Source organism: Triturus cristatus, chromosome 12 (genome assembly GCF_964204655.1).
Source record: "Triturus cristatus chromosome 12, aTriCri1.1, whole genome shotgun sequence".
NCBI classification, from domain to species: Eukaryota; Metazoa; Chordata; class Amphibia; order Caudata; family Salamandridae; genus Triturus; species Triturus cristatus.
In genome coordinates this window covers 157,886,613-157,901,060 of record NC_140595.1, presented here as the reverse complement: position 1 = coordinate 157,901,060, position 14,448 = coordinate 157,886,613, and the positions used below count along the sequence as shown (strand labels likewise).

The 14,448-nt window shown below is 42.1% G+C and overlaps 1 protein-coding gene across 2 annotated transcripts in view; it reads right to left on the bottom strand.

The window, feature by feature from the left end:
- NUDT17 (nudix hydrolase 17) overlaps positions 1 to 14,448 on the bottom strand; it is a 185,654-nt gene that overhangs the window by 156,898 nt on the left and 14,308 nt on the right. The window contains exon 1 of one of the 2 annotated variants that reach the window (XM_085636932.1): positions 1,120 to 1,416. The exons of the other annotated variant lie outside the window; for it this stretch is intronic. Within the exon in view, the coding sequence (XP_085493058.1) occupies positions 1,120 to 1,194 (75 nt within the window). The 5' untranslated portion in view covers positions 1,195 to 1,416. Of the gene's footprint in view, positions 1 to 1,119; positions 1,417 to 14,448 lie in introns of those variants that run through there. 2 annotated transcript variants of the gene reach the window in all.

Sequence of the window (14,448 nt, the reverse complement as noted above, 5' to 3'; positions counted from 1 at the left end):
ATGTTTCTCGCTTGTTTTTGTTTACCCTGAACTATTGTTTTTCTTGATTGCTTCTGTTCATGTAAAGCGCTCTGATACCCCTGTGTCTAGCCAGCGCTATATAAAACCTTTCAAATAAAATAAATAAATAAATAAAATTCGTAAATCAGGCCCTAACTTTGACTTAAAAGAAAGCCAGAAATGTGAATCTTGACCTCAGTTTCTAACTGAATTGGAAATCTGATCGTTTCCCCTGGTTTCTTAATCTGACCCAACCAACCTGTGTCTCACTTGTTTAATCACTTAACCTCCCTTTGCACTCTATTAAAACGTCTAATTACAATTGTATGTGTTATGTCTCGCTCCTGATAAATATTACCACTGGGTACATTATCAGATCCGATAAATAACACCTATTACGAGTTACTGCGGAATAACAAGATGATACGACTCGCCTGGTGAAAATGAGGTGGTAACAATAGACCTGGCATTACATAGACCTGGCATTGCCTATACCGGACAATACCAGCCCATTACCAGGAGATTACGAATTTTATTGCACAGAACCCGGGAAGTCATGCAGCACCAGGAATTACTACAATATTTACAGCAGGTGAAAAATATGTCCAGAATAGTTTCCTAATTGGTCAGTTATTACCGAATATAGGGGCATATTATCAAACACGGCTAAAGCGGCGATAATGGGCTTGATAATATGCCGCAGAGAATTCCCATAGAAGCCCATGTTGACACCAGAACATGGGCTTCTAATGGAATTCTATAACGCATATTATCAAACCCTTTATCGCCGCTTTAGCGGCAGTTTTCTGCCGCTAAAGCGGCGATAATTGTAACGCCGTTTCTTGATAATATGCCCCTTAGTATCTCACCGGTTAAGAGGGGAGAGATGTTGCACACAGTTAAACATGTAATTGTGCGGAGTGGTAGTGACACAAAAAAATGTGCTGAAATGTTATTCCACAGAACTGGCTCGGAGGAGGGTCGTATTCCGGCTTTATTCTTTGCCTTCTAGTTGTGGACGTTCCGGATTTATAATGAAGGAAAAACAAGAGAAGTGCAACAGAAAATGACATAGCAGCCATCACAAGTTCAGACTTCCGTAATTTATCCGAGACATACCTGTATAAACTTAGCGCACAGCGGCAGAGATTCCTCCTTGGACAGGTAGACCAGAATCCTCTTCATGGAATCCATGGCAATAAAACGGGATAAAATGTGGGTAGAATGCTCATTAAATTAAAAAACCCGTTTTCGAACAACTGCTACGCTTATGCGTCTTTAAAGCATCGCAGGAGTCTGGCGGAGAAGACAAGGTACCAACTGCACCTATTCGCTTTATATAATAAAAAAAAAACGGGTTGGACGCAGACTCGAACTCCCTGTCCTGGTTATCTTTCACGTGGTTTCACTTCCTGCAAAGAGGAGGGTAGAGAGGTGGTGTCTTTATCTGGATAGCAAAGGCGAGGGAGCCCTCTAACGGACTGGTGGAGTACTGCTTCTGCGCCGAGCTAAGAGAAATTATTTATATATTCAATTTAGGATGAACAAATTGTTTCCACCGCTGTAGTAAAAGATGGTCCTCAAACAGCAGGTGGTTTTAGAAAGTATTTTTATCTACAATACGCTCACCCGACACGCGACTGGCTAGCCTGAATCCTGACAGCAACTGACTATCTGACATAGAATCTAAATTTCTATGACGAATTCCTATACTCTAAGCCTATATCTAAGCACAATATCAAATGACATCGATATATAATGAAATCATTAAATCTTTTGGGGCTTTTTCTAACACGGGACCCGATAGATCTCTTTACATCACTTCGAGAGACGTTTTAAGGCCTGGGCAAAGTGGGCTCCGGCCTGGGCCCCCACCTTTCTAGGGGGCCCATCGTTAAGATTTCACGACAGTCCCCGAGTATTCAGATTTTTTAAATACCCAGTTTGTTTACTTACATTCTTTTCTATATTTTGGAGCCAGCCCAGGCTGTCCAGCTAGCACAGCCCCACCTGAGACATAGGGGTCTATTAGGAAGGCGGGCGGATCTCCACCGGCGGGCCGGCGGTGTTCACCGCCGGCCTGGCGGTGGAGATCCGCCCACCATATGTCCCTGGTTCACCCCCCACCATATTAGTATGGCGGGGGGCACCGCGGCGGACGAGAAGACCGTCCGCCGCTTTTCCGCCAGTCAAAATATCGACCGGACGGAAAAGGGACTCACTATGGGGACGGTGTCTGCAAGACACCACCATCCATATTATTATAGGACATTTCTCATGGCTGCCATGGAAAGCCATGCGGTAAATGCTACAGGGGCCCATTGTGGGCCCCCGGGGGGGTGGGTTAGGCTGCACTTGGGCGGTACCTGTGGTACACCCCAGCATTGGCATGGACAAGGTGGCAGGCACCGTGCAGTGCCTGTCACGTTGTGCATGCCAATGCACCACGTCCCTTCACAACATTGTGGCGGGCGGTGCTGTGTATGCGGGATGCCACGGAGGCGGTGGCATCCTAAACGATGGTGCGGGACTGCCGCACCACTGGTGGCCGGTCCCGACACTGCTAGGGTGAAGGGCGGACAGGAGTCCACCCACCATCCTAATAGACCCCATAGTGTGGGATATAGAAAAATACCTATTAGTTTCTGGATAGATTCATCAAACCCTTTAACCTTTTAGAATGCGTAGGCTGCGCCCAACTGAACAGGTCTTTGCCTTTTTCTGCAGAATGTGCCACTTAATGTGCAGTAAAGACTGGCATTGAGTGCCACCTCTGTGACTGTATTAACAGAGTGCCGCACCAGTAGGGGCTAGTGGGGCGGGGAACTGTGGTCCCCGGCAGAGGTACACAACTAAGGCCAGGACGTTCACCCTGCCCCCTGAAGTCCAGCAGAGAGGGGGTAGGGGGAAAAGAGCGCTGAAAGGAGGAGAAGTGATGCGAAAACCCGCCTTCTAATTGTAGAGGGGGGTGTGGGGTTTGAATTGTACCCGCATGGCATCAAGGCCCTACTAAAGACGGATGCGCCCATACCCAGGCACTGTTTGCGCTGGGACAACGGTGCCGTGGCATCAGCAAAACACAACCACCTGCACCAGCAAACCAACGAGAGACTGTTGCCATAAAAGTAAAGAAGTCGCGGCAGTGAAAGAGTCTGTTGAATGGAGCTTGAGAGTTTGAAAGGCCACCATCAGAGTGGCAGACCGCGTACTTATCTTGGGATGCTTTACAGCAGGGTAAGGTGGTCAGAGAGGGGAGGGATCCCAGAACACGGCACTCGTAGCCCAGGCCCGCCGGTCTGCAGACCACACCAAATAAGTATGGTAGCAAGTTGGGCCTAAAAAAAAAAAGATGGTGGAATACCCCTCACCCACATAGTCGGTGAAGCTCCAGCTCAAGGTGACAACAATAAACGCTGGACTGTGCCTAGCAAAAGGACTTTCATGATATGCCATAAAAGTGTCTGTAGGTTTGATTTATGACTTGATTAATATCGCTATTTGATTTATGACTTAGGTGCGATTTACAATTTGTTTTATGACCTGTTGACAACTAGGCTGTGTGATTTACGACATGCTGATTTTGGGTCTGCAGACAAAATATCAAGTTGGAAATTTCGAACTGCAGGAATATCGAGTCCTAAATATCATCAGTGAGAAATAACGACAGTAAGAATATCGTGGTCAAGAATATCAATTTGTAGGTAAGAAATATCATTTTTTAAAATATAGAAGTCAATAATATCTTTAGCAAAAATATTGTTGTTTAAAATATCGATTTTTTAATTAGTGTTATGTATTTTAGTATATATGTTTATGTGATGTATTTTTTTTGTATAAATATTGTTTATGTTTTTTAAGATATGTGTTAAAGTTTTAGTAGTTATCAATTTTATTTTAATTACATTTTGCGTTTTTGAGTTCCGTAGCGGGTTGTGGGTTTATAGGAGATAAGGTGGGAAGTAATTTAATTATAATAAATTAATGATAATTTTTTTATTTATTAATATTTATTCAATTGAGATTTCATAGTGTTAATTGTAGGAAGTAATTTATTTTTAATAATTATTAATATGTTGTTAATTAATATTAATTAATTGAAAATTAAATATGGAAATTGATTAATGATATTTTTGGCACGAGTTGTGGGATTTATAGGGGTAGAGAGTGGGAAGTAATTTATTTTCAATTAATTAATAATTAGTTGTTCATTTATATAATTATTTATTTGAAAATTAAATATGGAAATTGTGTAATTATTTATAGGTGTGGGCTGTGGGGTTTATTGGGGTAAAGGGTGGGAAGTAATTTATTTTTAATCAATTAATAATTAGTTGTTAATTAATAATATTTAATTGATTGAAAATTAAATATGGGAATTGTATAATTAATTTTAGGTGGGGGTTGTGAGGGTATAGGTGTAAAGGGTGTAAAGTTAATTAATTCTTATGTCTTTTAATTTGTTTGTTTAATAATATTTATTTAATTGATAATTAATTATGTTAATTATGGAAGTACATGTCATTAATAATTTATATGTGGGTTGTGAATTGTGTGGTGTTCTAGGGTAGGATGTAAATAAAATAAATGTATGTAATAATGTTTTTGTTTATAAATAATTTGTAACTAAAAATATTTGTTTGAAAAATATTATTTTATTTTAGTTAATATAATATTTGTAGGTATTTGTAATATATATATTTAACAATATATTATGTTTTTATTTTTTAAATTTATAATATTAAATATATTTGTATTTTAGTTTGTAATATATTTATATATATTTATTTATTTTGGTTTTCAATTTTTTGTTGTTGTTAATATTTTGTTTGTTTTTTATTTTGAATTGACTGTAGTGGGAATAGTAGTTTGTATCCCTCCACAATCCAACATTTACCCTACTGTTACACTCACTGCAGTGGGAATAGTCATTTTTACCTCTCCGATATCCAACACTTTCCCTACCGTTGTACTGACTGGAGTGGTAATAGTAATTTTTGCCCCTCTGATATCCAACACTTTCCCTACTGTCGCACTGACTGGAGTGGGAATAGTAATTTTTGCCCCTCCACTATCCAACACTTTCCCTACTGTTGCGCTCATTGGAGTGGGAATGGTAATTGTTATCCCTCCGCTTTCCAATACTTTCCCTACTGTTGCACTGACTGGAGTGGGAATAGTAATTTTTACCCCTCCGGTATCCAACACTTTCCCTACGGTTGCGCTCATTGGAGAGGGAATGGTAATTTTTATCCCTCAGCTATCCAACACTTTTCCTACTGTCGCACTGACTGGAGTGGGAATAGTAATTTTTGCCCCTCTGCTATCCAACACTTTCCCTACTGTTGCGCTAATTGGAGTGGGAATAGTAATTTTTACACCTCCACTATCCTTTTTTTTTTTTTTAAATCTTTTTATTGAAATCAGGACAAGAGATCGAATCGACAATACATTTGAAAATACAAAATAATTTATACATTATCATATCAATATATCTAGCAGAGCATGGATATAGATGTCAGAATTAAGTTTCATAAACAAAAGGTTCATATTTGTTAAATAGCAGGTATAACAGACAAACAGAAAAGTAGAAAGCAGACAACAAAAAAAAAAAAAAAGGAAATGGGGTGTAGCCCCCTTTTCATTCTCAGTCAGGTAAGTGAGGACCCCCAGATTCTATCTAGCTTCTGTAAAGATTTGACTCCTCTAATTTTAGCGAGAGAGGATTCCATAATATAGATTTCTCTAACAAGAGTCCACCATTCCATCACATGTGGTGGGTTGCTTGCGATCCAAGTTCGAGCTAAAGTCAATCTAGCACAACCTATTAAGATATTGAAAAGGTCTGATTGTGAGTCTGCTGGTAGATTGTTGTAGATCTGAATACCAAGCAATACGTTAGTTATGTTAAGTGTTATTGGTCTAGACAAAATCAGAGCCATTCCTTGTTTTACATTAGTCCAAAATTCCGTAAGTCGAGGACACGTAAATAGCATATTTTCTAAACTTGCAGCTAAAAGATCGCATTTGGGACAGCTAATCCGTTGGTTATCAGTACTATTACTTAGAAAGTCTTTCGGGAGTGTAATATAGCTGACAGATAGTTTTATAATACTGTAACCTCAAGCTAGAAGAGTGAATTATGCGATTTATATTACAGAAAGCAGAAGAAATTTGATTAGCAGTAATATTTAAGCCTAGTCGAGAGCTCCATTTGGCTGCCATTTTCCCACAATCGTCTGGTTTATATAAGATTAAAACACCGTATCCAAAACTGATAAGTGACCTATCCTTGCTGGAGTAGAAACATTCCCAAATATCAGAGTCAGGAATATTTAAGAGCTTCATTTTACGAATGAGATAGTCATGAATCTGTATGTATTTGAAGCGTGATGTTTCAGGTAGTTTGTAAAGTCTGCTAAGAGTCTCAAAAGTCAGAAGGCCATCATTACCATATAAATCGCCAAGTGTTTTTATTCCAGCATTTTCCCAGATTTTAAATGACCCGTCGTGAAATATTCCTGGGAGATCTGGGTTCACCCATAAAAATAATTGGAGATGATAGAACGTCGTATTGCATTTAGTCAGGATCGATTGCCAAATTTTAAAACTGTCTTTGACAGTCTTAAATTTAACTCGTTTAAAGTAGTTTGGATCGTTCATTTTTGCTAAGAACATATTAGAATCCTCACCCAGCGAGAGTTGATAACAAAAACATGTATTCTTATTACGAATAAACAGGCTACGGAGGCAGCTGAGAAAAGCTGAAAAAAGATATAATCTAAAATCAGGAAAGTTAAGACCACCTTTGTGATAGGGCAGTTTGAGTAGGTTAATTGATCTACGAGCCTTTTTATATCCCCATATATAGCTGCTAAAGATCCCATCTAATCGTTTAAAATAAGAGTTGTTGACATAAAGTGGTATAGACCTAAACAAGTATAAAAATGTAGGTAGTATGCTCATTTTAATTAGGTTAATTCGACCTATGATGCTAAGAGGTACCTTATGCCATTTTTTAAATGTTAGAGCTGTTTCTTTGAAAAGATCCTCATAATTAAGAGTGATTATTTCATTAATATTAGAAGAGATTTTGATGCCAAGATAAGTAGCTATTCGACAGGTACCTAGGACCGGAGTAGGCGACCTATAGTTCAAGATAACTTGTGTCTTATGTGTGTTAAGTTTGTAGCCAGACACAGACCCGAATTTATTAGCCTCATCAATGATACCCAATAAAGCTTCCGATGCATTAGTAGAGTAGACGCTATATCGTCGGCAAATGCCATAATTTTTAACGAAGTCTGGCCATATGCAAAAGGAATAATTTTAGGATGAGCTTGTAGAGCTGCTAAAAAAGGTTCCAGAGATAACGCGAATAGCAAGGGTGATAATGGGCAACCTTTCCGTGTTCCACGAGAAATTGGAAAACTGAGCGAGATTAACCCAGCATAGCTAAGCTTAGCCTTTGGGGAGTCGTATAAAGCCTGTAGCCATTTGAGGTATTGACCATTAAAGCCTATAGTAATCAGTGTTGACCAAAGGTAGTCCCACCCCACTTGGTCAAACGCCTTTTCGGCGTCCAAAAGTATCATACCGAGTGGGGTTGAACTAGTCCCGGCCACATCGAATGCCGTAATAGCCGTATTAATATGGGAAGTAGTATCTCTTCCCATAACGAAGCCATGTTGATGGGGAGTCACCAAATGCAGTATGCATGGAGCTAATCGTGTGGCCAGTACCTTAGCAAAGATTTTAGCGTCTGTGTTAATAAGTGAAATACTACACTAGAGTGGATGGGGGCCGGACCACCCTCCTGGTCCTGTTAGATCTAACTGCGGCCTTTGACACCCTCTCCCCCTCAATACTTATACATCGTCTGAGGGATGTGGGGGTGAGGGACGCAGCTCTAGATCTGTTGACCTCCTTCCATGAAGGAAGGGAACAAAGAGTCAAGCTGGGAAAGTTCCTATCTCCATCCCGACCGGTGCTATGTGGGGTCCCGCAGGGGTCGGCCCTTAGTCCGACCCTATTCAACATCTACGTGACCCCACTGGCCAGATTAATAACAACTTTCGGGATGGAGGTAGTCTCTTATGCAGATGACACCCAGATCCTCGTCTCTCTTTCCCATTCAGATGTACCAACTGCCTCCAATTTTAGATCTTGTATGGAGGCAGTCGGTCAGTGGATGGTTCAAAATTCGCTCAAACTGAATGGGGAGAAGACTGAGGTGATGGTGTTTGGAGGAAATCAGAACATCTGGTCAGCCAGTTGTTGGCCTGATTCGCTGGGAGTATGCCCTTCCCCCACGATATCTGCCAGGAATCTTGGGGTGATGATAGATCCTGCCCTGGATATGGGCGCACAGGTTAGTAGAACCATCTCTACCTGCTGGGGCTTAATTCATACCCTGCGAAGAATCAGGAAATATCTTTCCCTACAGTCCAGAAAGCAAATAGCTGTCGCTCTTATCGGCTCACGACTGGACTACTGTAATGCGCTGTATGCGGGGCTAAATAGGAGCCTATTACAGCGCTTACAGGTAGTCCAGAATGCCGCTGCTAGATTTGTTCTGGATGTTCCTAGACGCTCCTCGGCCACTCTGGCCAGGAAAACACTGCATTGGCTACCGGTAGAATATCGAGTACGGTTTAAAGTTTTATGTATGACCTACAGAGCCATTGCAAGGAATAACGACATGGGAGTTGGCTCTATCATCTCCCACTATATTCCTGGAAGGGACTTGCGTTCCTCCAGGAAATTGCTTCTGACAGTTCCCCGTATACGAAGAGCCAGGTGGGGTGGCAGGGCTTTCTCCACTCTGGCTCCTAAGTGGTGGAATGATCTTCCTTTGGACCTCAGGTCGTTACCTTCCCTACAGAGATTCCGAAGTGCCCTTAAAACTCGCCTCTTCCTGCGAGCCTACGTGTAAGGCTGTACATTTATATCTCTATTTTCTTTATGTTAGGCGCCTTGATACCTGCGGGTTATTGTCTTGCGCAGTATAAATCTTTTATCAATCAATCAATCAATCAAATGGGTCGATATGACCCACATTGGTCTCCTGGTTTACCTTTTTTTAGAAAAAAAACAATCCTAGTTGTGTTCCAAGATTCAGGAGCCTTCCCAGTACTTCCTATATTACGTATCACGGTAGATAATAGAGGTATAAGTTCCTCTGAGCATAATTTATATATTTCAAGTGGAATAGTATCCTCCCCAGTAGCTTTACCTGGGGGGAGCGAATTAATTGCCAGTCTTATCTCTGGCTCGGAGATATTAGCGGAGAGCAGCTCAAATCCTTCAATCTGTTGGTCCTTGACTAAATTTGTATCTAAATATTCTTGGATCTGATTCATAGTCGGATAATCCGCTGGAGTATATAATGCTCTATAGAATACAGCAAATTGCTCCAGAATCTGCTCTGGTTGAGTATATACTATATTATTTTGGCCCTTAATTTCTTTTACAAGAGTTCTAGACTTATCGTCCGCTACTTTATACGCAAGGATTTTGCCTACCCTATCTCCACTCTCATATTGAGAGAGATGGTACTTATGTGAGCTAACCGCATTTTTTTCCATAAGCCGTTTTTTAATATTGAGTTTAGAGCTGGCTAATTTTTGGCATATATCTACTATATTTAATGAACCCTGGGTCAGAGCCAATGAAAGTTGTTTCTCTAATATGCTTACTGCATTAACCAAGACATCCAGACTAAATTTATATTGTGAGTTTTGATTGAGAACATAGTATTGTGTAAAACCCCGAATACTCGCTTTGACCGTGTCCCACACTATACTGGGTGTAGCTGAATGTATATTAAATGTGATAAACTCCACCAAATGTGCTTTTAATTGTAAAATATAATCCTTATTAAACAGTAGATGCCGTGGAAATGTAAATGACCTTGGTTTTGGCCGACTCTGTTGAATATTAAACGTTAATATAATAGGATTATGATCCGAGGCAACTCTCGGACAGATTTCCATGGAGCTGTTTGTTAGTATGTTGTCTGAGACCCAGGCCATGTCGATTCTTGAGCAAAGTTGATGTGGTGCTGAGTAGTAAGTAAAACCAGCGACAGAAGGATATAGTGTTCGCCACGCATCTTTGATGTTATGGATGCGTCCAAGTTCAATAATAGCCGCTCTAGATCGGCGCATCCTCCGAAATGATTGATGGCGGGTAGTATCAATGTTATAATCCATAATAAGATTGAAGTCGCCTATTAAAATAAGTTCTCCTCTACTTTCAAGCAGTTCAATATTTAGCCTATCTATGATAGAAGGGTCGTCTACATTTGGACCGTATAGTACACAAAAAGTATAAGTATTACCACACCACAGTATTTGAGCGCTGGCCCATCGCCCAGCTTTATCCACCTTAGTATTAATTATTGCTAGATTTAAACCCTTCTGTCGTAAAATAGCCACACCTCTAGTAGGAGTACTGCATTCTGAGCAGACCACCACTTCGTATCCTAATTGCTGGAGAAGCTTGAGGTCAGTATAAGTAATATGTGTCTCAGAAAGTAAAGCTAGCTGTGGTTTATACATGTTTAACTCTTCAGTGACAAGTCGTCTTTTATTCCTGCTGTTGAGACCTGCGACATTCCATGCCAAACATCTAATTCTATCCATTATATATACATATTTCTCCTCCCTGCTCATTGTTTTGCAAATCCATATATCGTTTAAAAAAAAAATTAGAAAAAAGAAAAGTAATCCCTCTCGTCCTGATCATTTGAACATTTTCCCCCCCTACCAACATACCCCCACAAACCCTAAGACCCATCCCAAGGAGGTTCACACTGAACCCCCACTCTCATTCCCCAAGAGGAGGAAAACCTCTTATGCCCTGCCGCCGCTGGATGGGCAGCTCCAAGGAGTAGCAGCATGAGAGATCAACCTGCAATAAACAATAGATTTATTTATTCATAAGCTCAAAGAAAACTCCACATAATCGAAAACATCCGTAAACTCCAAATAATATAATACTCAAATCATCAGTTTTTCCCCCCATTTTTTTTTTTGAATTGAATAACTTCCCTTCTTTCCTAGGTCATTGCCAAGCACCATTACCAACCATTGGCTTGAACTACCTCCGCTCATATTTTCACCTCCACCACCTATAGAGTTTGTCAGTATAGTATGCTAGAGTATGAGCAAAACCACCACCTAGACAAAAATAAGTAGGTAAATGTCCACATCAATAGTCACTAGGGCTATACACTCTTTTCCCTTTCCTGTTCTATTTGCGTCATCTTAACTTAGCTTTTCCTCTGCCCCTTCTAAGATGTTAATTTAGAAAACACCTGTTCTGCCTCCTTCTCATCAGTAAATATATATGTACGCCCCCAATTGATCACCTTTAGGCGGGCCGGTTCCTGCAGAAAAGCCTGACCTCCCAAAGCATTAAATGGGTCAATGAGCTGACGCAGCCGCCAACGCCTGTCCATGGTACTTTTACTTAAATCGGATCGTACGAAAAAAGATAAAGAATCTATCAAGACCGGGGAATTTGGCCTGGCTTTGAGTGAGACCGCCTGTCTGAGCAGAAAATTGCCAAAATAAATCAGAAAAGGGCGAGGAAATTTGCTATCCTTGTTCAATGCATAGAGTGGCAGTCTATGAGCTCTTTGAAGCTGAGAGTCCCAATCCAAATCGGAAAGATCAGGGAAAGCCTTCTGAAATAATGACACAATATAAGCCCTCGGGTCAGCCCCTTCAGACCCCTCGGGTATACCAAAGAGTCTAAGAGTGAGTCGCCTTTGCCTGTTTTCCATATCTTCCAGCTTATTTTGTAGTCGCCCGATCTGCTCCTGTTGTCTGTCGGCCACACCTTGGTTGGAAGCGCATGTTTCCTCAACCGTTGAAACCCTTTGTTGTAGAGACTCCAGGTCCTGAGCAACCCCTCCAAGCTTATTATTTAGTTCCTGCATAAAGTTCTGGATCTTGGTGTTATCATCCCTCAGCTGAAGGAAATGTTGTTGAGTTTCCTTATGTTGGTCAGAGAGAGTCTGTAGAATGATGTTAAGAGGAAGATGCTGTTTTTTCAGAGCTATCAAGATCAGTAACTGAGGGGATAATTGGATAGACTAGTGTAGGAGCAGAATCAACTATAACAGCTGAAGCTAACTTGAGAGTTTGGTCGTTACATGAAAATATTTGCCCCTCGGTGGAAACCTCAATCGTAGAATCGGACCCAGTCGATGGATTGAGAACTACTGACAGAGGATTAGTAAGAGCATCGATGGAAGAGAGTAGAGGCAGTGTCATTGTATCCACTTGTGCTAGGGGTTGGATTGGAGACATTTCTTTTGTCTGATCTCCCAATGTTATAATACTACCAGAGAGACGTAGAGCCATTTTCTTAACTCTCCCACTAGCCTGAGTCCATTTGTGGAGTGGGCTTTTATCTATGACAGGGCATCCGTATAGATCTGAAGTAGTTATACCGGATTTAGATAGAGCTGGAGATTTACCCTTCTTTTTTTTTTTTTTTTTTAAATTTTTTATTGAAACAATAAGTCAGTTACAAGCATGGGCCTACAACCACCAGGGCCGGCCGCTAGATTCAGAAAGGATCGTACATTAGTTAAGGCAGTAGGCGACTCCTGGGGCCCAGCCCCGTAAATGGCTCAGGATAGCTCGAAAGAAGCAGGAGACATACATTTAACATAAATAACAACTAAAAACAAAAGGCGAGGCCTAAGGGCAAAAAGCGTGGGTCAGGCTACATCCGGGGGACTTTACTCCCAACCTTCAATTAGCTATCAACAGGAGGGAGTACTGAAAGATCGGGGGGGGGTAACGGGAGAGGAACATCTATATTCGATTATTACAACCAGTTGCAAGGAACCATCAAGGGTCAGGGGGACAAGGGAGATTTACCCTTCTTTAGCCTGTTCTTGGCCTTAGATTTCCCCTTTATTTTGGATATATTTTCCTTAACAGAGTCTACTGGCAGGTTCACCAGGGACTCTGGCATCTCATCATTAGACTCCCACTCCTCATTATTACAGTTTAGGCCAGTGTTATCCAAACCAGAGGCATTATCAACATCGACTGCCCCACCATCGGGCAGCTCACTGGCCCGTACCAAAGGAGTCCGAGAACCCTGGCTAAGGCCGTTTAGTGGAGTGGGGACAAGAACAGCAGATTCCACCACTTCGTCTCTATTAGATACATCAATCAAACCAGAGCCCAGAGTCTCCGAATGGAGGGTGCCAGTTGACTCACTAGCAACATGTTCAAGCCCAGCTGCATACAAATTTCCTCTATCTGGCAAGGATTCCCCCTGGGCACTTGAGCACCCCACCACAGCAGCTTCCCTTCCAGCATTTCCACAAATAACGGCAACCGGAGGACATAAATCATTCAGTGTAGCAGACGATATAGTCCCAGCAAACAGGGTATGCTCATCGGGGCAGGGTCCGGATGTCGATAACCCCCCTGAGTCACCACAACCACCACTGTGTATAGGGGGCCCCTCTTCATTTTCCCCCCGAATAACATTTACGGGGACCAAAAGGGGAGGTCGAATCAGAGGCTTACCCGCGCGGGAAGCGATCTCTGGCTGCCTCCAATTTTGTCCTCGGTCTTGTTTATTAGCGAGGCAGAGGCCGTCCGAGAGCAAGCCGTTGAAATAGTTGCTTGTGCGGCTTGAGCTTGAGCTTGGGTGCTCCGTCCAGCGCGGCCCCCCCCGGGCACTTATTTTGGGGCCCATAATAGCAAAGCTCAAGTGTTTGTCAGCACCTGCGAGATCACAATTAAAAGCGGGATACGCCGGGTTTGCAGAGATCACAAATCCGAGACTACCAGGCAGGCAGAGCTCCGACCTCCTAAACGCCGGAAAAGAAGAGCGCGCCGCCCACAGCAGCCGCCGGAGGCTTTTGAAAAGCCGGTACATCAATCTTCGACCCTCAATCTTTTCGGTCTTTAACCCCTTCGACGCTTATGACGGAACGGTTCCGTCATGCACGTCGGTTGGGCTGTGCTTATGACGGAACCGTTCCGTCATGGCCCCGCCTGCGCTCAGAACCTTCAGCACTGTGCGGAAATCCGCGCAGCGCTGAAGGGGTTAATTCAATTCAAAAACAAGGTTCGCTCGTCATATAGAGGTGATTTGAAAAATGTTCAATCATTGCGGTCCATTGCTCCTAGAGTTTTTAGGGCTTGAAAGACGATAGCAGGGATCTCGTACTGCTGCTGCTCCGTGGCGTGTCAGCCCGCCATCTTGCTCCTCTCACCCCAGACACCTCCACTATCCAACACTTTCCCTACAGTTGCACTCACTGGAGTGGGAATAGTAAATGTTATCCCTACGCTATCAAACACTTTTCCTACTGTTGCACTCACTGGAGTGGCAATAGTAATTTTTACCCCTCTGTTATCCAACACTTTCCCGACTGTTGCATTGACTGGAGTGGGAAATTGAAGTTAA